This window comes from Nothobranchius furzeri, chromosome 16, assembly GCF_043380555.1.
Source record: "Nothobranchius furzeri strain GRZ-AD chromosome 16, NfurGRZ-RIMD1, whole genome shotgun sequence".
Taxonomy (NCBI): Eukaryota; Metazoa; Chordata; class Actinopteri; order Cyprinodontiformes; family Nothobranchiidae; genus Nothobranchius; species Nothobranchius furzeri.
In genome coordinates this window covers 3,918,027-3,942,348 of record NC_091756.1, presented here as the reverse complement: position 1 = coordinate 3,942,348, position 24,322 = coordinate 3,918,027, and the positions used below count along the sequence as shown (strand labels likewise).

Here is a 24,322-nt window from a genome sequence, read left to right as displayed (position 1 = left end):
AGAATGGACTCAGAGGCATAATTAGCTTGTTTTGTGAATTTCAAGCATGCTGTGTCATCTTAGCAGGCACACGTTAGCATGACCTGGCTAACAGGGATGGGCAAAATAACAGCAGAGAAATTTCATTAGATTTATTTATTTATTTTTCAGACCTGTAGCATTACTGGACTTACATTTTGGTGAAATGGTTTCACATAACATCACTTGATGTCTTAACCATGAAACGGAGAATCACACTTAAAATCAAATACCTCCTCCTCTAGAGGTATGCTGAGCCAGCAAACTTATTTCTGACAGCAGTCTGAGGTGAACCTGGGCTCCACAGGCTGTTCACACCTGCTGGGCCTTTCTGTGTTTAGGATACAGTCACGCACATCTCTTCTGATGGAAGGTTTTGTTGAAAGGTACAGAAGGGAAATGACCCCCAATAAAAAAGAATGTTTTTCTAAATTTTAAGCTGTTTTGCATCAGCCTTCAGTCTGATGTGTAAATCACCATTTACCAATAAAAGTGTTAAAAGAAAGACGTGTCTGAGGAGAAGGCCCCGGCCAGTCTGAACTCCTCCTTCATCAGCACACAGAAGAGCCTCTGAGGCAGAGCTTTGGAGTATGGAGCTGGTCGAGGAACATACGTTCGCAGAATGATCTCCCGGCCTGCCGGAGAAGGGAAATCTGATGTTTTCCCGCTTTCACCAGCTTTCTTTCTTTCAGGCTCCAGATCATCATCGCCTGGTACCAAGAGGGCTGCCTGAAGAACAGGAGGTAATGGTCCCAGAGATCAGCAAAAGAGGTGAATCGCAGATCTGACAGAACACAACTCAAATAAAAAGAAGGTGGTGTGTGTTTGTGTGTGTGTAGCAGCTTTACCCGCTGAGCATTTAAAAACAGCCTGTGGATAATCCTGCCAGTAAGACCCTGACCAGCTCCCGTCACCACCACCTCTGGTTCCTCCAGCAGGGAGCTCACAAACCTGAAACAAAACAAACACCGTCCTCATGCAAGTGAGGATTCAAACCCACACACGCTTAAACATATAAAGCAGCTCTGAATCTCATTCCTAAGCAGTTTCAGTCCAGCTCACACCTTCCTGCATCTAACCAACACGACTTAACACGGGGTACTTGGAGGAGTTTCTGCTCCTTGAACGACAGACAGCCGGACTCTCCCATATTCCAGTCAGAACTGACAAAGCTCCTCGGATGAGAAGCAAAACGTCTTTAAGAAACCAGAGAAGTCCAGTTGTCTTCATCTGAACCCTTCGGATCACCATGACCTGGATGACTGAGAACCTTCACCAGCACGTAGTTGTGGGCATTCCCTTTGTGAGTGGTCATTTCCATGGCGGTAAAACATTCGGGATTTTGTGTCAAAACAATGTAACAGGAGAGCCAGAGTCACAAAGGCGTGTCTGTATGGGTTCCTTCACTGCTGATGGGCTGCTCAGGGAAGACATTTATGTATGTGGGTGGAGTCTAGGCGCGTCTCAGTTCCTGACCCGGGTAATACTCAGCAGGCTTAAGGGTTTCGGACCCGTGAGATGGAGAGCTGGTCTCGAGTGATTTCTGGTCCTAGCTGGAGAGATCACGAGTTTGGTATTGGACAGGACATAGTCAGACTTAAAACCACACAGAACTACGAAAATATAGATTGAACAAACTAAGTAAATATGTCACAGGTGTGGCCTGTCAGGGGGCTGACTAGACCGCAGTAATAATGTACAGGTGTGCCTTAGACGGTTCTCTGAAGACACCTGGATGCTAAGCCACTAAACTAACAGCCAAGATTCTAACACTAAATCATTTTAATACTAGAAGCTTTGTTGGGACTCTGAATCAATGCTAATGCTAAACAATAGCTAAGCTACAGCATAAACACTCACTTGTGGCTAACCCGAGTCTCAGCGGCTACCAGACGTGGCCGAGACCCCGGTGCTTGTCTAACCTGCAGCCGCAGCGCTGCTACGGGTCAGAGTACCGGCTATGCTGACTGTGCTGTTTCAGCCATCGGAAACGACACATTCCAGCTGCTGTTGCATGCTTGAGAGCTGAAGATGGCGCCAGACTGAATTTTTTAGGCTGAATTTTGAGCTTTAAAATAAAATGCAAACATAGTGACTAGACGTGTCTACTACACTGTTAGACACTCATTTATACAGTTCACCAGCAAAAACAGTTGACTTAGGCGTGACTTGCTCTTTAAGTAAAACTGTATGAAACGTACTTCTTCAGCTCTTCTGTGGCTTCTCCAGGTTCCCCTTTATCAACAGCAAACTTGTCCTTGAGCGACCTTGCTCTGGTGATGACGGTCTCCATCACCACCAGCTGGTTAATAAAATCCTGCAACAAAGCAGTCCAGTTTACAGTTTATAAAACTCATGTGCATTGTAGGCATGTTCAACGTGAGGCCCGGGCTTCAGGAAACACTTCTCTACTACCACAGCCCTTCTGAAACTCACCGGTGCCATTTTCCTAGATCTTACCAAAGCATGTCATCTAGCGGATCACTTTCTAGATCTTCACTTTTGTGGTTTAATTTTTGTCTTCTAAGGGTAGCCAGTAGCTGATAATGAAGGCATAGACAAAGGGATTCCTCAAGGTTCGTCACTAGGACCTTTATTATTTCCTATTTTTATCAACGACCTTCTATTGAGCTGCTTAAACTGGGACATTCATCTCTATGCTGAAGATGCTATTATTTATTGTGCTAAATCAAAAACTACAGATCTAGAAACTGTTCTACAACACGATTTTAATAGTGTGGTTATCGACAAACAAGCTTATTTTAAATAAACCAAAATCGTACTCCATGCTGTTCTGTAGAAAAACTACGAGTAACTCCAGAAATGATTTAAATTTTTGTATTTTAGATGCATCTCTGCTGAAACCAGTAGAAACATTTAAATACCTAGGTGTTTGGTTGCAAACGGAAACTACGTCAGTGCTAGGGGCTGCAAGACTTAATTTTTTTTTAAGTCAACTTTGACTAGTCGTTGATGACGTCACACACCTGAAGCTGGGGGGTTGGCTCGCTGGAGTTTTTGACAATTAAAACTGCGCCCACGCCTCTTTTAACAACGGTAGTTTCTGCATCTTGCTTCTGTCCTGTCTCTGTTTATGATCTTCCTGCATCTCCTCTCAATCCTAAAGAGAAACTGCTACCTGGCTTCATATATATTCACCTTATGAGTTACCTTTGAACTGCAGTTCTAAAAGATCTACTGACCGCAAAAATAGCGGAGTGCTCGCCGGCCGCACCGGTGCGGTGAAGTTATTGGAGGACAAAACAGGTGATGCGCCCCGCTCCACAGCAGCGAAACGCATCAGGCACAAATAAAAGACAGAAAACATAAAAGGAAATGAGCCGACATGAACGATTGCGTGTTAAATCTGTTTTTGAGGTGGTGACACCTGATTTGATAACATTACTGATGCCGTGCTCAGGAGGAGCTTATTCTCATCCCAGATGCTTCACACAAGGCTGCTGACACCTGAATAAAACCTTGTAATGTTATTAATGTTTGTGGACAGTTTTGGGCACAGATCAGTGACATCACTCACTGCCGAAGCATGGCGATATGCTGACGTCTTAGCAAAGTCCTGAATGGGCTGACTGAGTGGAGACACAACAGCTGAAAGGACTGAGCCATCTTATTTCCCGGTCAATTTTTCCACTCCCTGAAGTTTCCCTGAAGTGGAAACAGTTATTTTTGGGGCAACAAGACCTTTAAAGGGACAATTTGGGCCCTCATCTTGAAAGGTTTGGAGTACAAGATACACAGTGGCTTGAGTTAGAATAATGCAGCCCACTGCAGAACAAACATGTAGTTACGGTAGTTAGATAAAAGGCGATTCTGGTTTACATCTAACCCTCGTCTGTTCTCTTTTTGACTCATATTTATCAAACCACAAACCATCCTTCCAATTTTAATTCAAAAACATGTAAACACTAATGAAGAAAACAGTTTCAGATGAACAGAACTATTTTGGCTGAGCAGCACTGACCTCCAACTTCTTGTAGTCGTAGCTGCCTGAGTGCAGCAGCAAGTTGGCTTGAGTTATTGCTTGCTGAATATTTTTTTCAACTGATGGGATCTTCTCCACCGACTCTGATAGAAACAAACAGGTCATGTTTTTAAAAAGAGCAACAGAAACGTGACCAGAGCTGGACGAACACTAATCAGCGCTGCCTGACAAAGAAACACGATAATTATTTCTCTTTATTCAACGTGTGCATTAGTTATTCATCATTATAACATGTACAAAATAAACTACACTAAAGATTCGCCTTCAACGGGTAATTCAGCCATCTTGTGTCCATTAGGACTGATGAGCTAACTGCTAGTTTAAGACCAGCCCAGACCAAAGACAGCTCCCCCATCCCAAACTCCACCGTAGTCCATGTTACGTTAGGAACTTTTCCGCTACGTCATTGTGTTAGCTAACTTTCTGCTGGAGCCAAATCCTAGATTCAATTCAATTCAAGTTTTTTTATAAAGCACCAAATCACGACACGAGTCGTCTCAAGGCACTTCACACAGTAAACATTCCAATCCAGGTCAGGTCATTAAGCCAATCAGGAAAAAGTTTCCTACATAAGGAACCCAGCAGGTTGCATCGAGTCACTGACTAGTGTCTTTACAGCGATCCTCATACTAAGCAAGCATGCAGCGACAGTGGAGAGGAAAACTCCCTTTTAACAGGAAGAAACCTCCAGAGGATCCTGGCTCAGTATAAGCAGCCATCCTTTCTAGGAACATGACAATTTTATTAGTTCTCCATGACATCCAGCTGCTACTGGTTCCTACCTTCATGCTAGGAAGGAACATTGAATTGTTATATAAAATTGATCTAATAAATAGAGCCTAGCGCGTCAATAGAAAAAGGGAATTTAGGCCTCAAATCATTTACAGAGCTGTAAATGTGTTGCTTTTCTTCCTAGCAGTCATCAGATCTCATTTAGGCTTGTTTAGCAGACCTCTGGCTAAAACGTACCTATGTCCAAGGTAGGATACAATGTGTTTCCTTTATTTAATGACAGCTACTCTTCATCAGATCAGGTCACTGAACTATTTCAAGTCAGCAGGAGTAACTGTCTTCCAGTCCAAGGTAGTTTCATATCTATCTGCTGCCCTTCCCTACATGCCTGTGGATAATACGCCAACTTCACTTCCCTGTGTTTTGTGCACAATGATGCTGAATGATGGTAAACGTCAACGCTGCTTTATAGAGAAGGGAACACCCCTTTCCAACCAAGCTAGCATGGTACAATTGTGTTTAGGCATGAATAGAATCTGAAAGCATGTGTTGGCTGAATGAGGAAATCTACAAAGGGCTTTCAGAGTGGTATAGACAGTTATCTGGATACAGGTCTCATTCAATAAAAGATGGAAATCAGGTTCATTTTCACGGTTAGACTCACCCTCCTGCTGTAGCTTCAGAAGGGCAGCATGGAGCAAACAAGGAAGTAGGTGACGAGCAAGATCTCCAGGTTTCTGCATTGTCAAATAGTGCAAAATCTGTGGAGCAAAAGAAACAAACAGTCCTCTGTTTATCAGGACACCGCTGCTTTTCCAACACACAGTTTTAGATTCAGACTAAACTTAAAATACAGAGCCATCTAGTCCTTCCACACCAACCAACCAATCACATCAGTCCTGAGCCAGAACTGCCTGACTGGGCTCAGCTGAATCCAAGCTATCTCATAGAGCTCCGGGAGTTGACGTCACTTCTCCCGGCATGCAACAGTTCAAATCAAAACGGCGCCATATTGGCAGGCAGAAGGCCGCAGCTGGACTATTTGTTATTGTCAGAAAACTCAATCAAACAGGAAATATGGTAGATTCCTGTTGTGCCCCAGGATGCAGAACAGACACGGACGACATAAGGAATGAGCAATCTACAGGATTCCCCAAGATCCGGAGCGCCGCAAACGTTGGATCATTGTAATAAAACGCGCTAGTGACCGGGCTAAAATGAAACTGTGGGACCCCGAGAGTAAAGGTTTTCACTTATGCAGCGACCGCTTCATATCAGGTACTTAAACCAACGTTTCCTCAACTGTGTATGGTGTTTATTTTAAATGCTTTTATTACGATTCTTAGTGGGCTTCCTAAACTTATTTTGGCGTGGCTTTTTCTGTCTTATTACTCATAGCAACAAGTAAACGTCACGTAAAACGTTGCCTCGTGAGTTCTGCGTATTGCCGTTGTTGAGGGTCTGCCCTCATGAGAAAATTACTATGCAGTAATTTCTCCAAAAGACTGTGCCAAAAACGCCCTGGAGCGTAAAGAAATAAGGCATATTAAAAATCAGCGCCAGCAACAACTTCATTTCCCATGATTCCCTGCACCCAGAAGCAACGTGATGACGTCACGGAAGTGACGCCTAACCCCGGAAGCTACACAATGGTTGATCAATCGTCAGATCACACATAAAAAGCACTTTGGATTGCTATCATCGGTCTCAGCGAGACAGATCTCAGACAGATCCTGAGACGCTCCTGTCTGACATTTTTATTTTATTCACGGAAAACAATCAGACTAGTGATTTCTCTTGGCGTTCAGTTTATACATTCAAACAGCACAGCACTCTATTTAAACTACTTACATGTAAATCTATGTTATTTGACCATCCATCCATCCATTTTCATCTGCTCATCCGGAGTCGGGTCGCGGGGGCAGTAGCGTCGAGAGGCCCAGACTTCCCTCTCCCCAGCCACTTGGGCCAGCTCCTCCGGGGGAATCCCAAGGAGGTCCCCGGCCACGTCCGGTAAGAAGTCCGCGCCGACAGCTTCTGGCGTTTTTAAAAAGTATCCCAGGGGCACGGTAAGGGTCGGAGATGTTTAGTCTATTTAATTTCTGACTATATAAAATGATTTCTTTGGTTTTAAAGTGTGAAGTAAACTCCGACGAAGTAAAATCCAAGCCGTTCCCGTTCATGTTGTTTACCTTTGTTGCCTGCCAACATGGCATCTACTCTCTGAGAGTCACGTGACGTCCGGAGCTCTATAGTGGAAGTATAAAGATTTAAATACAGATTTTAAAAAGTTCGTTTTTTCTTTACAGAGTGACTAGGAGTAAATAGGGATGTATATAGTTAACCGGTTAATAGCTGTTGATGTTGTAACCGGGTAAAATAGTTTTGCTCGTTTAACTGCTTCAAGAATCCTGCTTAAGAATCCCGATAAGTCCACCTTGATTGGCTGAATTTTAACAACCATCCCTCATAAACTTTCATGGTTAAGTGTTTCTGCAATGACTTGAGTGATCATTGTGTTGCTGCCACTAGCACTAACATACCTTTCTATTCTATTGACAATTTATTTAAAGTAACCACTTACACATCATTACCACCGTTTTGGAACATCCCCCATTAAAGCTGTTGAATTCTTACAGAAAGCTTTTAATGAGGTCCAACCAACACTTGTGCTGTTAAAATTGGTCCTCAGTGCCGACAAGACTAATGTTGTTTTCAAACTCTAAGTATGCCCTCTGTGACCACTCGAGGGAAACATCATGGAGGTGGTCCACACAAACAAATACCTTGCTGTCGATGACTCCCTCTCCTTGAAGCCCCATGTAGATAATCTTGTGAAGAAACTCAAACTCCGACTGGGTTTCCTTTTTCAAAACAAACTGTGTTTTTCTTTTGAGGCAGAAGAACGACTAGTGACTGCAACATTTCTGTCTGTTGTGGATTACGGAGACCTCTTGTATATGAATGCCTCAGCACAGTGTCTTGGTAAGCTGGATGTGGTTTATCATGCCTCGCTGAGGTTTCTTACTAACTGCAGACCACTGACCCACCACTGTGAATTGTATTCTCCAGTGGGATGGTCTTCTTTATCCACCAGGAGGTTGGGACATTGGTACACTTTCATTTATAAGGCCATGCTTGGATTACTACCCACCTAGATCTGTAACTTAGTCTCATGGAGAAGTGTAACTTCTCACAGTCTGAGTACAAATGATCCATTATTTCATTCATATCTTGTCATGTCTAATCATTAGTTTAGGGAAATAGAAATGAATTCATTTTTATAAACTACATACTTGACTCTGTCTGAAATAATACGAAGTGTGTTCATGGTCCCTGAATAAGTAAAGTAACTAAATCTTCTGATTAAACATTCAAAGATCAACCAGATTGATATTTCACATTTAAATGGAATAATCACATCTTATTGGTCATTTGTTAAAAATATGTAGTGTATCCTTAACGCTACACTTGTATCAATCGGGGTGTTTCATTTTGAAAACTTGACTGGCCTGCCTCTTCTGTGCTGATTTGACTTCTTGACAGAATTGATGCAGCTCACTCACGGCTTGTGAAAAAATTAGAGCTCACGCCGAAACGATCGCTGCACGGCGTGAGCCTTCGTGGCGCTTCGCAGCTGATGTGGCCGAGAGCATAGAGCCTTTCCGCGTCTGGTGTGTTCCGGGCGTAAGCCTCACATCGAAGCGCTGAGCCAGGCAGAACACGGCGCAGCAAACTGAACCGAGTCCAGCAACAACAGGTCAGTTGGCCATGATGCTCCTGCTTGTGTCGGACTCCTAATTTGTCTAGTAAAATAAAGAAATGTCAGTAATTTCTGGGGGGTTGGTTTCCAGTTACCCGGCTATTAACCGTTAAGGGACGTCAATAACCGGTTAAAGAAATTTTGAAAAATGTGCATCCCCAGGAGTAAAAGACCTTGTAAGACCTTAAATCAGCTGACTAGTGATGAGCCCAATAGCTGAGCTCCGAACTGTTTCGTTTCCAAACATTCGCAGGTTGTTCTATAAAACCTGTATTTGATCCGTTTGTCATTTATTGGATGTGAGGTTTGAAATAGCTAGCTGGTGAGAATGCAAACAGATCAGAGCATCTCCTGCTGTCCACATATCACATTTGGAACTAGGACAGCAGGTTTGGGCCAGACACATTTGTATAACTTATTAGGGTGGAATATATGTATACCAGCAGCAGGGTGAGGGGACCTGAGGACCAGGCCTGAGAATCAACCGTTATCTGGATGAATCAAACATGTTTGTTGTTCATTACCTTTTCTGCTTCCTTGGTGTCATCAAACAGTCTCCTCTGACGGCGTGCAGGTGTAACCCTGGAGATCTCCCAGGCCTCAGCCCACATATTACCGGGAATTTTCATTCTGGCGCTAAGCTCTCCAGTCAGGACTTTGTTGCCCTTTTCATCCACTTCATATTTCTCTTCGTAGTCCCTGGGAGAGTACCAGCGCACAAAGTCTTCCAGAACACAGCCCGGGTTAGCTGCCTGAAAAGACACAAGAGATGCTAAAGTGCATAACGTAATAGCCTACTATCTGTTCTCTCTAAAGAATCGATCCACAATCTACAGTTATTCCAGAGCTCAGCTCCTCGTGAAGTCTCCAGAACTCTGTCCACATACCACATCCCTCCTGTTTTACAGCAGCTGGACTGGCTCTCGTTAAAAGTTCACACCACCTTTAAAACCCTCATCCTGACAGTCGAGAACATTCACATCCTTGTTCTTCCATATCTCAGTGAACTATTGCAGATGTGGATGTCTGTCCATTCTGATTCTTCTCCTCCATCCATCGTTTTTTGCCCCCTGTCCTTTTGTCCATGATTGAGTCCAGAGCATTCACTTGCTCCGCCCCTCACATCTAAATTTCTCTTCTTCCCTACATCCACCGCAGACTCCAACAGTATTCTCAAAAGTGCTTTGTCTTTCTCACTCTCAACTCACCTGTTTTTATTGTTTTCCTAGTTACTTTTTTTTTAAATAATTTACTGTCAATAGCTGTTTTTTGTTGCTTTTATTTAATTTAGTTTGTATCTGAGGTTATGGTGAATGTCCTGAATGGACCTAGAGATCTGATGTGTTATTATAGAAAAGCAATGCAGTAAATATGAAGTAAAAACTGTTTTAAATACAGAAGTAAGTTAACGCAAACACTGCTGACCACAGATAAAGACCTGAGGTTCAGACAAGACACCCGTGTTTGTTGTCTTTATTTGTTCTAGTGACCAAAGGGCAGGGACTAAGACTTTGATTGAGTTACAGCTCTGGCTATGAAGACAAGTCTCTGAAAACCTGAGTGTGTTGAATCTACCAGCTAAATCACATTAATCAGTATGACGATGCACATACCTTTCTATGTGAGCTGCGACATAGGAGATATGTTTATGCAGCCAATGTTCAAATGCAATGACTAAATCTAACCAGCGTTAGTCAGTTGTCTTTGTTCATTCATGGCAATGAGCATTAGGTTTGAAACTACTCAGCTGGCAAGGTGAGGGATCTAAATTCATATCCATTTTAAGTCCCGCCTACTAACCTAAAGACCTAGGGTTTCTCAATGCCAAGGAACCTTGCCTTGATGTCTTGGCCCCACCCCGGTTGCCTAGGAGATATGTCATCAGGAGCCACCAAGACGTGTTCCAATCAGTTCCAGTGTTCATGTTCTACCGAGGCGTGTGTTCTCCGTTTGTTAGCCGTTTAGCTAGCTGAGCAAGGATACACTGGAGGTGTCTTGTAGCCTAGCCTTGGTCAAAAATTACCCACAATACACCACGGTATTTTCAAAAAGATGGCGGATCAGAAGCCGGCAGCTACTTTGGGGACAATTTTCAAGTTTGAAAGTAAGTCAACTAATTTAAAATGTTTTTTTTTTTTTTAGATCCAAAGAAGTTTTCTATGGTTGGTTAGTTGCTTAGTAGTTGCAGCTTCGGTGGCTAGCGGGTAGTAACTCACTTATAAATGTAATTTACTAAACATACAGTTGTGGTCAGAAGTTTACATACACTTGTAAAAAATATGATATAATGGCTCTACTGAGTGTCCCGTTATTTCTAAAACTCTGATTTTTCTCTGATAGAGTGATTGGAACAGATACTTCTTTGTCACAAAAAACATTCATGAAGTTTGGTTCTTTAATGTCTTTATTATGGGTTAACAGAGAACAGTGATCACATTTGCTGGGTCACAAATATACATACAGCAGTGCTAATATTTGGTTGCATGTCCCTTAGCCATTTTCACTTCAATCAGGCGCTTTTGGTAGCCATCCACAAGCTTCTGGCAAGCTTCTGGTTGAATCTTTGACCACTCCTCTTGACAGAATTGGTGAAGTTCAGTTACATTTGATGGCTTTCTGACATGGACTTGTTTCTTCAGCACTGTCCACATGTTTTCAATGAGGTTTAAGTCAGGACTTTGGGAAGGCCATTCTAAAACCCTTATTCTAGCCTGATTTAGCCATTCCTTTACCACTTTTGATGTGTGTTTGGGGTCATTGTCCTGTTGGAACACCCAACTGCGCCCAAGACCCAACCTTCGTGCTGAGGATTTGAGGTTATGTTGAAGAATGTGAAGGTAATCCTCCTTCTTCATTATCCCATTTACTCTCTGTAAAGCACCAGTTCCATTGGCAGCAAAACAGCCCCACAGCATAATATTCCCACCACCATGCTTGACTGTAGGCATGGTGTTCTTGGGGTTAAAGGCCTCACCTTTTCTCCTCCAAACATATTGCTGGGCATTGTGGCCAAAAAGCTCGATTTTTGTTTCGTCTGACCACAGAACTTTCCTCCAGAAGGTCTTATCTTTGTCCATGTGATCAGCAGCAAACTTCAGTCGAGCCTTAAGGTGCCGCTTTTGGAGCAAGGGCTTCCTTCTTGCACGGCAGCCTCTCAGTCCATGGAGATGCAAAACACGTTTGACTGTGGACAATGACACCTGTGTTCCAGCAGCTTCTAATTCTTGGCAGATCTGCTTTTTGGTGATTCTTGTTCACTCTTTACCCTCCTGACCAATTTTCTCTCAGCAGCAGGTGATAGCTTGCGTTTTCTTCCTGATCTTGGCAGTGATGAAACAGTGCCATGCACCTTATACTTACAAACAATTGTTTGCACTGTTGCTCTTGGGACCTGCAGCTGCTTTGAAATGGCCCCAAGTGACTTTCCTGACTTGTTCAAGTCAATAATTCACTTTTTCAGATCCATGCTGAGCTCCTTTGACTTTCCCATTGTAGCGTTTGTGGGCGTTTGTATCCAATGAGCCCTATTTACCTGGCCTAAGAGAAGTCACCAGCTGTAGTCACTCATAATCACTCACAAGAAGTTAAGAGGCCATGCTATGAAGCTCAGTTCACTGACACGTTTCTAAGTCACCAAAATTGCTAGTTCATGTTGCTGTATGTATATTTGTGACCCAGCAAATGTGATCACTGTTCTCTGTTAACCCATAATAAAGACATTAAAGAACCAAACTTCATGAATGTTTTTTTGTGACAAAGAAGTATCTGTTCCAATCACTCTATCAGAGAAAAATCAGAGTTTTAGAAATAACGGGACACTCAGTAGAGCCATTATATTATATTTTTTACAAGTGTATCTAAACTTCTGACCACAACTGTATATACAATTTAAAAAGTAAAAGCCTCGTTATATATTAATATTGAAACTAATACATATAAAATATAACGTTATGTCACGTGACCGCCTTGGAAGCCGCAGTCACGTGATGCAACTCTGTTCCATTTAACTGTTTTCTTTGGCCAAGGAAGGACAGTGTCCTCGCAAGGCAAGGCGCCTTGACATTGAGAAACACCCCTAATCTGCTCACCTGACCAATCATGGTGTTTTCAAGCATGAAACTACTTCTTCCAGCAAAACATACCATAAACAAAGCACTTCATGGTTAAACTACAGATGTCTAATGCATTTTCTTTTTTCCAAGATAGAAACATGCAAGGATGCACCGGCTCTTAGGTTTCTGTCTTTGTATTACGTTTTTATACTTTTGGTATGGATGTTATGGTGTGCATATGAATGTGTGTGTGACATAAAACACATCTACACTCACTGATGGGTGGGCTTCCTATGCCATGTAGATGTCCCACTGGACTACATGAAATCTCTCAGCAAGCCCCTGGACACAGTGAGAGCCCCGGGCTCCCCCAGGATTGTGGCTGGCCCACAAAAACGCCGAACATGGCAGAGAGGGGACAGAAACCAGTTTGCAGAGGAAGCGTGCTGACTGCCTCACAGACACCTGCTTCTCCAGGGTTCCTACAGGTTTCTTCAAGTTAACTTTAAAGGGGCATTATGGAAGTGTGACAGCCAAAACATGTATAGGAATAATAAATGTCTTCTTCATACATTCTCCTGCAATGCCCTGGTCCTGTAGAATGAGCCCTGGCATTTTTACTGTGATTGCCTGTTTTTCTGTAAAATCACAGAAAAAGAGAGATGCTCGGGTCGAGCAGGCTGCTTCATGCACGTTCACGCTCAGGCATAGCCCTCCGAACCGTTCTTTGAACGTTGTTTCAGCTGTCATCAAGGATATAAATGTTACAGATACGAAATATGTCACTTGCGCTATAGCTCGGCTACTAAGACGATGGACTTTCGTGCAGAAGACCCGGGTTCCATTCTAGTTGAGAACATAGTTTATTTTGAGTTTCTTTTTTACATTAATGGTATATTTTTTTACAGTAAGATGCCCAAATTTTTATTTGAGACTCGCCGAACGGCATTGAATTCACAGATAAAAAAGATGTGGGTTCAACTTTCATTTTGGAACAATTTTTCAAGCAAGGGAAGGGAATGATCTGAGCATGCAGGAGGACTGACCCATCATAAACCTTTGTCGGCTGTGCTGAAGAGAAAGGTACAGAACCACATTATTTCATTAATTAGCTGTGTGTGTTCTCCTGTCCTCTGTCCTCCGGGTTAGGATTAGTGCCTTTTTTTTCCCTCCACCTGAACCAATCCTCATGTAACCCTCTTATCTCTATTAAGGTAGCGCGACTCAGGGTTACGAATGACCACAGCCACCAATTCTTGTCATGTGTCTTGCCCATGTATGTCTGATCTCTGAATTTTGTGCACTGAAACTCTTAATTTCCCTCTGGGATCAATAAAGTATCTTTGATTTGAATTGAATTGAATCACCAATAAAACAAAATATATGTTAATTGAGTTTGGCTAACACAGAGGAGAACCATCCTCACCACTCATCAATAGGCACATTTGGACTGTAGGAACCTGTTGTAGTTCCTAGAACTAGCGCGCAATCAGATAAGAACTAGGAAACCTTTCCTAGATCCTAGTTCCTAGAATCCTTTTAGCTCCTACTCTGAGGCAGGGACTCAATTGACAAGTTTCAGCTAACTATAGCCTTCCTCTGCTCTGCGGATGGCTAAGGTGTTAGCCAAATCGTTGTCAGCTTAAACGGTAAAAACAAATCTTTACTATGCTGTGTTTAGAAAAGAACCAAGCAGTGGAAATTATTTAGAGGTCTCAGATTGTCCCTCTGCCCATTTTAAGTCTTTTTTGCAAGAGGATTGACAGCCTCATACAAGTAAAACTGTCAATTCCAAAGTATTTTCTTCAGTTAAAAAGAAGTTAAACATACACATGATTGCCTTACCTTAAAGGACTCCATGTCAGAGACCAGACATGCACTCTGCATTCGAGCACGTAGATGAGAACCTTCAGCTGATGTCCCCAGTTTGGCCAGAACTTCTGACTGCTCCTCCAACTGATCCTCTGTCATGGGAGCAGGTTCCTGACGATGACCCAAAAAGCAGAATATTATACCAAGTGGTTAAATCACTTAACATATTTCTTATCACTTTTTATTTTCTTCTCGACAGAGAGATAAAATCTACAGGATTAGGAAGTGTTAAGGTGATGTAATGTTGTACCTGGGTGACAGGAACGTAGAGCGGCTCCATGGAGTTCAAAAGGGTAAGGTCGTTGTAGGGGTGCAGCCGGCCTTCAGCTTTGCCTTTACCGCTATCAGGTCCTCTCTCAGAACGCAAAGACTCGGTGTCCTCCTGGTCACTGAGACACTCAAAAAACTCGTCCTCACTGTCACTCCACGAGTCCCAAGACTTTGCCTGATTTGAGCTGGTTGCAGCTGCTGATGAAGGTCCTTGTCCACAGGATGCCTTGTGCTCTCTCTGTCGGCTGCCCCCCATTCCACTGGGAGCCTCATCTCTTCTCCTCCTCCTCTCAATACAGCAGTTCAGCATCTGGTGAGCAACAAACCCCTCTTTCAGACAAAAAGGCATTCAGTAGAGCAATGGTTTTGAGTGATTCAGTCATCAGACTGACTAACATAGCAAACATCAATCCATTACTGTCCGCTTATCCAGGGTCAAGTCGCAGGTACAGCAGTCTAAGCAGAGAGGCACAGACTTCCATCTCCCCAGCCACTTGGGCCAGCTTCTCTGGGGGAATCCCAAGGCGTTCCCTGGTCAGCTGAGTAACATAGTCCCTCCAGAGTGTTCTGGGTCTTCCCTCAGATCTCCTCCCGGTTGGACAAGGCCAGAAAACCTCACCAGAAAAACATCCAGGAGGCATCCTAGCCAGACGCCTAAGCTCAACTTGATGTGGAGGAGCAGCAAGTCTACTCCACGCCCCTCCCAGATGACTGAGCTTCTCACTCTATCTCTAAGGGGGAGTCCAGACACATTGTAAGGAAGACTGATTCCGGCCGCTTGTATGCGCGATCTCACTCTTTTGGTCACTACCCAAAGCTCGTGACCACAGGTGAGGGAAGGAACGTTGATCGATCGGTAAATTAAGAGCTTCGCCTTCAGGCCCAGCTCTCTCTTCAGCACGACAGACTGAAACAACATGTGCATCACTACTGACACAGCACTAATCCACTTAACAATACCACACTTTATCTTTCCCTCACTCATGAACGAGACCCCAAGCTACCTTGAGGCAGGAACTTTTCCCTGGCATAAAGAAAGCATTCTATCCTTTTCTGACTCAAGACCAGTCTCGGATTTAGAAGAGCTAATTGTCATCCCAGCTGCTTCACATTCGACTGCGAAGCCCTCCAGCAAAAGCTAGAGATCACAGTCTGATGAAGCCAACAGGACCACATCATCTGCCAAGAGACCTGATCTTAAGGCCACCAAAACGGATCCTCTCAACACCTTGGCTGCACCTAGAAATCCTGTCCATAAAAGCTGTGAACCGAATCAGCGAAAAAGGGCAGCCTTGGGGGAGCTCAACTCTCACTGAAAACATGCCCTACTTACTTACCTAACAGCCCGTATAGAAGGGTCCTGTATCCATACTTCCAAAGTAGGAACGTAGACTCCAGACTTACTTCTAACGTGCTTCTTCTAAATCACGTGTCCCCAAAAGTGGCCCACGGAGCATTTTTATGTGGCCCGCGAGATAAATATCAAAAATATGTTAAAACTGACCCGCTGGCAGATTTTACTGCAAAGACTACAACTCCCATGATGCTTTGCGGCGTTGGCGCGTAGCCGAAGCGCCCCCTCCTTTGTGTTTTTCCAGCGTCTGCTGCCGGTGTCTGCAGCTCCGCTGTCTCGGACAAACTAAACACTCCTCTCACTCAGCGCCGAGTTCACTCAGCTATTTTCTGACGTTGAAGCCCAGAAACGGAGATTCTAGCCGCTCAGTAATGTGTTCACAACTGAAAGAGAAAGTTTTCCAACTAACGTCCAGACAGAGCTGATATAACTCCAGCGAACAGCGACACGCTCAAACCAGCACGGCTCTGTGGTTGTGTTTCCTCCCCGACACACACCAACGTGGTCAAGCTGCTCAGACATGTTCAGCAGCACAAACCTATGTGAGCACCTGTTGTCATCTAATGTTGTCATTATTATGATGAAGATGAACAAAACAACAGGAGTCTCCTCCTCAGCTCAGATCAACCCCATGATGCAGGTATCTGGCTGGAACAGGTGAGCATCACAGTAAACCAGTGGAGCAAACTGAGCTTTAAATATGTTGGTTTGATGCTCTTTTTCTGCTCCAAAACATGAAAGTTAACAGGTGAGATGTTGCATTTTCATTTAAGATAAAATGATATTTTTATTTTGTTGTTGGCCCGTGAGAAAAGATTTAAAGATTTAAAAGATTTATAAAATGCTGATTAAACCACAAGTAATGAATACCACTGATGCCTTTTATCTAAAACGGACTTGCTCGTGTGTAATTTGGTTATTCCACATTCAGTGTTAATGCAGAAATATGTTTGTTTCCAAATTTAAAGGTTCTAAATTTCATATATGTTGATAAAGAAAACGTGCAAATTTGCCGTCACTTTTTCAAAAAAAAAAAAAAAAAAAAATCAAGTATGGCCCTCGACTCCGTCCCAGAGTTTCATTTCGGCCGAGTGTGAGTTTGAGTTTGACACCCCTGACGTAGATGATCCATTTTGGATTCAAAATGGCAAATTTCGCAAAAAGGTGAGGGATTCTCATGTCTGCTAATAAATAGGGCCATATTTCATGAAATTTTAGACACACTCTGCAGAGAAAACTCATTTTGCCTGTTTGTATCAGATATCTTTTTCTTTCCGTCACTACCCAAAGCTTGTAACATAGATGAGATTTAGAACATAGACTGACCAATAAATTGAGAGCTTTGTTTTTTGGCTCAACTCTCTTGAAAGACTACAATGCATCACTGTAATAGTATATAAAAATGATTGTACTGAGACACACACACACACACACACACACACACACACACACACACACACACACACACACCATCAACATATGCAAAAGTCAACCTTGACCCACAATGATGATGAAGCTGAAAAAAACCCGAGGCCCCCTTCTGGCTGTCTCTGGTACAGGCCCCAGCCTCTCCACTTATTCCAGTAGACCAGACTGAATCATTAGTGACTCTAGTTACTTCTGAGAATATCTTTACTGCCTTAGTGATGCGTGACCTTAAAACATCAGAAAAAGGGTCTGAAATTACAAAGAAGTAAAAGGTGATCGACCCCCATATACGATAAAGTATGATCAGAAGAACCTGCAACTTCTGATGTAGAAGACAGCAGCGAAGATCAGGGGGTCCACCAGCCAACCTGCACAAAAGACAAAATATGGACATCAATTATTTACTATTGACACTACTACAGAAATATACACTTGCCATAGCTTGCAGTAGGGCTGGACAATCTAGAATAAAAAGCATATTGACTTGTGTAACAGAATGAAATGACTGTTTTCCACCTAAAAGTCACCCCCCCCCCCCCCCCAGCAAGAACTAATCTGCATGAGATATTGCTCAAGGTGTCATGCATCTGCTTCTAAACTGTTTCTTATTTTCCAGCTCAAGAGTAGAAGAAGATGAACTCTTTCTTTTTAATAAATCAGAAGAACTCTATTTTTAATGAGCTAATCAAACAAAGTTTTAGTCAATAATAAAATGTGAACCAATCTGTGAAATGACAATGTTATGATCAGTGGTTTTAAATAAGTAATTTAACTTTAAACTAGCTGCACTAGACATTCTCATCCACGTAATGCTTAAAGTCACATGACAGATTTCCTTTTTCTGATCCAATCAGAACCTTCCAGATCTGACGCGAGGCGTGGTTTTGTTGGTGCTTGGTAACTCCCCTCTTGTTGTCCTTTTTTTTTTATTCGCCCGTAAATCAAAACATCTAAATTATAAAACTATGCCCACGTTATCCTAACTTCAGTTCAAGCGTTCTAGAGAAGTTATCGGAGTGGCCAATCCGTAACTTTCCTCTTCAGCCGAAAGAATCTAACGACAAGCTGGATAAAATCTGTTGCTGTTCCAACTGCTGCAACGGTTCCTTTCAGAATAAAAGCTGAACCATCACGACCCCTTTTTGGGTCTTGCTAGATGCCAACAAACTGTTGTGACGTGGGAGTATCTCAAAGACTGGACTGGTTCTACAGGCTTCGGCTCCAGAGAGGTCCAAGCTGGACCTCTACACCTCCTGATCTAGACGGGGACTTCCGCCAAGGGTACGTAGACCAACAGAACGGCGTCTCAATGTGTGTTATAATCTCCAGACCAAAGCTTAGAGCGAAGACATCATCTTCACTCCCATCAGAAGTAATAGTTTCTCAGGATTTGCTGGTTCTGAACAACATTTCACACACCATCCATCTTGTCTCATTCACACTGAGATCCATTCATCACACAGAGTGTTAAGTGTTTAAAGTTAGTCTAGTTTTAAATTGTTTAGTAATAAATCTTCTTAACTTTAAAACTTGACTCTCTTCCTTTCGTCTCTGAGTTAATACGAAGTGGTTACATAATCCCTGCAATAAAAAGTTCCAATCTTCTGGTTTAAATTATCCACAGATCCATAAAGTTAATTTCATATTTCCTATGGAATCTCACATTTTATGGTTCATTAAATAATATGTAAATTTAATTGTTACACTTGTTAGAATCATCTTGTAAACGGTAAATTATACTGAAAAAGAAATAAAATCTGAGCAGAAAAACACTGGTTAGGACAGGAACTGGTACACCTCATTACAATGGTTTCTGATCAGTGCACTTGCTTCTGACTTCTCCCAATTTCCTCCAATTTTAATGTGTACGACTGTCATGTTTTTACAGGAGTATCTTTTGCAAATTTATTTATTGCATGTCGTATTTTAATAATTTTCTTTCTGCTGCTGCTTCTGGGCCGGGTCTTTGTTATTTAAATAAATTAATTAAATTAACAACAAATAAATTATAAATAATAAAGATATCCTAAAGAGTTCAACTTCAAATCCTCTGAGAAAACTGTGTAAGCTTACCCGTAGATCAGGTAGTTGTTCTCCCAGCGGTAACGCAACTCCAGGACAAACTCCTGCCACAGGTGAGCAACAGCTGGCAGGCCACCATAGCTGTAGTTGACCATACAGAGACCTAGGGCCAGGCGGTAGGTCAGACTGTCTGTGGGGGCAGACTTTAGCTGGAGAACCAGATTCTAACAAGGAGGGATAAGATCAAACAGAAATTCTTCATGTTAAATACAAAAACACACTGAGAACATAACAGTCAACTACAAAACAATTAGTTATGTACACACTCACACACAAAGAATGAACTAGTAGTAGCTAGTGATGTGTCGGTCGCGAACGAACCGGCTCTAAGAGCCGGCTCTTTGAAGTGAACGATGGGAGCCGGCTCGTCATTGGGAGCCGTCCCCTCCCCTCCCCCCTCCCCCCCCCCACCTTGGTGAAAGCTACAGGCGATTGGTCAGCATGTGTAACTGCGTGTCCAGACTGTCCACACACAGAGCAGTAGGGGCGGGGAAGAGGGAGGATCAGACTCAGACACACAGCAGAGCACATCTGGGAGGAGGGAGACGAGAGGGAATGAGGAGGAGCAAAAAGGCGAGTGAGAGAGAGGAGAGCGCGACGAAGACGGTGAGAAAATGAGCGCCAGCAGTCGGAAAGTGGAGATTTCTTAAAGTGTTCAGTTATTAAATCCATCGAATGATAAATATTTGATATATTGCTTTTTTACATTAGTAAATTATTTTACATATAGTTTAGCATTATTTTGGTGATAAATATACTCTACGCAACAGAAAATCTGAGGAGCCACTTGGGAGCCGAAAGAGCCGGCTCTTTTTGGTGAGCTGAGCCAAAAGAACCGGCTCTCTAAAAAGAGCCGTAATTCCCATCACTAGTAGTAGTACTAAATCTACAAGACATTCAGTGACCAAACATTCTGGTTGTAATTGGCCTTAGAGAGTACACATGAGAGAACGTACATCGCAGAGTTTCTCCTCCGATGTCTTTGAGGAATTTGTTGGCATCTTACTTTGACTGTCTGATGACTTCTCCACAGCAGCGTCTGGGAAGAGATACTAAGAGGACAAAAATGGCATGGTTACAACATTTTTGGGTTACAACATGGCTTTCTCTGCATCAGGGAGAGTCGTGGATACATCGCCTTTCATTGTATTTAATTAGGACATGACAGACCACATACAACATTGCATATCAAGTCGACAGGCAGAGAGACAAAAAAAATTACATTAAAAACAGAAACAAATACACTACCGGTCAAAAGTTTTAGAACGCCCCAATTTTTCCAGTTTTTTATTGGAAATGATGCAGTTTAATGTCACGTTGCACTCTGAAATAAAAGCATTGCACAAATAAGCAATTGGAGTAAAAAAAAAACATGGAATCAATTTATAGACCAAAATGCATTATAAACCTTTGACTCATCAGAACAGAAGTTCCCATAAATGTGCAGCATTTGTAGGTTACTTTGCTTTCACTCTTCTGTCCAGTTCATCCCATTTAAGCGCTGCCTTTGACACAGTGGACCACAACATTCTTTTAAACCGGTTACAACACATCGGCCTCTCTGGTGCTGTCTATAAATGGTTTACTTCATATCTCACAGACAGGACTTTTATGGTAAGTCTAGATACCTTCTGTTCCAAGACCCGAGAGATTACTTGTGGTGTGCCCCAGGGTTCGATTTTAGGCCCGGTGCTTTTTAATCTGTATATGCTTCCACTTGGTGGCGTCATCGGACGACACAGAGTGCAATTTCACAGTTATGCAGATGATACACAGTTGTACATCTCTGTGTCTCCCGATGGCGCAAGACCATTGGATGCCCTTTTTAATGGTATTTGGGATATTGAATCCTGGCTGTCAGAAAACTTTCTCCAGCTTAACCGGGACAAAACCGAAGTTTTAGTTAGCTACAGTCACTAACTCTTAATCCGTCTTCTCAAGTGAAGAACTTGGGCGTGATTTTTGACTCTGAGCTAACTTTTATTCCCCACGTTAAGAATATTACAAAAATTGGTTTTATCACCTGAAAAACATCGCCAGGGTCTGCCCCTTTCTCTCTCTGGCTGATACAGAGACGCTGATGCATGCTTTTATCACCAGTAGAATTGATTACTGTAATGCCCTGTTTTCTGGTCTTCCCAAAAAGAGTACCTCAGGTTTAATACTCCAACAAAATTCAGCAGCTCGTGTCCTGACTAAGACCAGGAGGCAGGAGCACATTACACCACTCTTAAACAGGCTGCAGTGGCTTCCTGTATGTTTTAGGATTGATTTTAAGGTTCTTTTAATGGTTTTTAAATGTCTTAATGGTCTTGGGCCTTCGTATCTCTCAGAACTGCTTCATAAATACGAGCCTTCGCGGTCCCTGCGCTCCTCTGGCAGCCATCTCCTCATCATTCCAAAATTCGGGACACACTCCCAAGGCGAGGCATCCTTCCAGTTTTATGGCCCTCGCCTCTGGAACAGTCTGCCAGAGGACCTCAGGGCCGTAGAGAGTGTTCTTGTTTTTAAGGCCAGGCTCAAGACTCACCTTTTAAGTATAGCTTTTAAGTGATTTTGATCTATTTTAGCCAGTTTTTACCTTTTTATTTATGTATGTATTTATGTATTTTTAACATGTATTTTATCAGTGTTTTATTACTTACTACTCTTAGTTAAATAACACATATTTTTCTTACATATTTATTTTAACTTGTAATAATTATTAGTTTTAACCAGTCTTAATACTTTGTGGTACAATATTTTATAAATGTAATTATATGTTTCTACTTGGTCATCTTTTATCACTGTGTTTTATTTAGATTTTTATTTATCAGCTGTTTATGTTTAATTTGTTTCTTAACTGTTATCTTAGTCTCATTAGTAAACTAGTGTTTCCTCTGTGGGGGCCGGCTGCCCCGGGGGCAGCGGTGGACTGTGGCGGCCGGGGTGCTTCATTTGCCTTCTCTTACCAAGGCTATTGCTGCCAGTCTTGGTGCTCCCGGTGCAGTTGGCTCCTTTGATGGCGTTTTCGTCTTCTTTATATACATTTCATCTGCACTCAGCCAGCTGCCCTTTCTTTATTGTGTGTGTGTGTGTGTGTGTGCATGTGTGTGTGTGCGCGCGTGCGGGGTTTTGGATCTGCTTGGGACGGGATTGAGGGTGGGAGGAGGGGAAACAAAGGGGATCTCTTATGTGAATCTGTGTGGGAGGGGTGGGAAACCGACTGCTGTCTGGTTGTTTTTAATATTGTAAAGCGCTTTGAGCTGCATTTGCATGAAAAGCGCTTCATAAATAAATTTTGATTTGATTTGATCCCAAACCAGCTCGATGGAGAATGTGCTGGCAACTCCATGTTTTCAAGCTTACCATCTTGTTCTTTTTTCCTGAGGTAGTTCTGGCATAGCTTGGACTTATGTTTTGGGTCATTATCTTGCTGTAGGATGAACCCCTGACACACTAGGCGCATACCAGAGGGTACTGCATGGCGCTGGAGAATGCTGCGGTAGCCGTTTTGGTTCAGGGTGCCTCTCACTCTGTACAAGTCACCAAACCTGGATCCTGCAAAACAGCCCCAGACCATCACACTTCCTCCTCCATGTTTGAAAGTTGATGCCACTCACTGTGGAACCATCCTCCCACCTACTCCACGGCTAACTAAGATCCTGCGTGATGAACCGAAGATTTGAAATTTGGATTCATCAGTCCATAATACCTTCTTCCAGTCTTCAGGGGTCCAATGGCAGTATTTCAAGGCCCAGGCAAGCCTCTTTCTCTTATTCTGACATCTTAGCAGTGGCGTTCTTGCTGCAACTCGTCCTGTCACACCTGCAGCTCGAAGTCTTCTCTTCACAGTTGAAACTGAGACTTGCTCACCACCAACACTATTAAGCTGTGCTTGAAGCTGTTGTCCCGTGAGCCGCCTATCACATAAGCTGTTAACTCAGAAACTTGTCCTCTGATGCAGATGTGGTTTGGGGTCTGCCAGACCTCTTCCTGTCAGAGTTTGCCCCAGTTTCTGAGTGCCTTTTGATAATGAAGGATACTGTACTCACTGACACCTTGAGTCTTTCTTTGCAATTTCTCTGTAGGAAAGACCTACATATAAGTGTTATGATGGCCTGTCTCTCTTCCATTGTTAATTGCCTTTTTCTCACCATTTTTGTAGCAACACTCTATTACCTGCAGTACAATACTGTTCAACTGATGCTCACGAGGGTATGGCACCACAGTATGTTCCATCACTGCTTTCATGCAGACAGAGGGGGGTGTAAGTAATCCAGAAAAGTTGGAACACCTGTGGAAATTAGTGGCACCAGCTTTCAAGGCTTGATCAACCTCCATTGCTGCAGAACAGCTGTGTTCCCTGAGAAAGGCCTTTTAGTATCATTCTGAAATGTACATAATTTTTCAGTTTTGAGCGACCTTACCTTTTATTTAACCTCTGGCAGTTCACCACTTAACTTTGGACCATTTCAAGTAATTCATTGGTCTTGAATGACTTAAACTGCAACAAATAACTGGAAAAATTGGGGCGTTTTAAAACTTTTGACCGGTAGCGTAAGACATGGTCTCCTTCCCATTCTCTCATGTCAGCTGAACGGTTGCTCTTCTGGGTTGTTAGAACTAAGTGCAAGATCAAGCTTTTGCAGTTTCAGCTCCTAATGTGGAAGAATCTGCCTGTTGGAATCCCGACTAGGAAGGCTTCCTCATTGTCGGGTTTTGAAAAAACTCATCTGTTTTCAGTCGCTATTAATTCAGTGTGAGTG

At 42.8% G+C, this 24,322-nt stretch overlaps 1 protein-coding gene across 6 annotated transcripts in view; it reads right to left on the bottom strand.

Annotated features, from left to right (window-relative positions):
• Positions 1 to 120: 120 nt before the first annotated feature.
• Positions 121 to 24,322, bottom strand: part of rab3gap1 (RAB3 GTPase activating protein subunit 1) — a 76,065-nt gene continuing 51,863 nt past the window's right edge. For all 6 annotated transcript variants that reach the window (XM_054734340.2, XM_054734342.2, XM_054734338.2 and 3 more), the window contains 11 exons: positions 20,531 to 20,626; positions 19,566 to 19,738; positions 17,806 to 17,860; positions 14,691 to 15,020; positions 14,414 to 14,551; positions 9,041 to 9,268; positions 5,418 to 5,514; positions 4,001 to 4,104; positions 2,220 to 2,335; positions 867 to 969; positions 121 to 747 (listed from right to left, as the gene is read on the bottom strand). In XM_054734340.2, the coding sequence (XP_054590315.2) occupies positions 514 to 747; positions 867 to 969; positions 2,220 to 2,335; positions 4,001 to 4,104; positions 5,418 to 5,514; positions 9,041 to 9,268; positions 14,414 to 14,551; positions 14,691 to 15,020; positions 17,806 to 17,860; positions 19,566 to 19,738; positions 20,531 to 20,626 (1,674 nt within the window). In that variant the 3' untranslated portion in view covers positions 121 to 513. The remainder of the gene's footprint in view (positions 748 to 866; positions 970 to 2,219; positions 2,336 to 4,000; positions 4,105 to 5,417; positions 5,515 to 9,040; positions 9,269 to 14,413; positions 14,552 to 14,690; positions 15,021 to 17,805; positions 17,861 to 19,565; positions 19,739 to 20,530; positions 20,627 to 24,322) is intronic.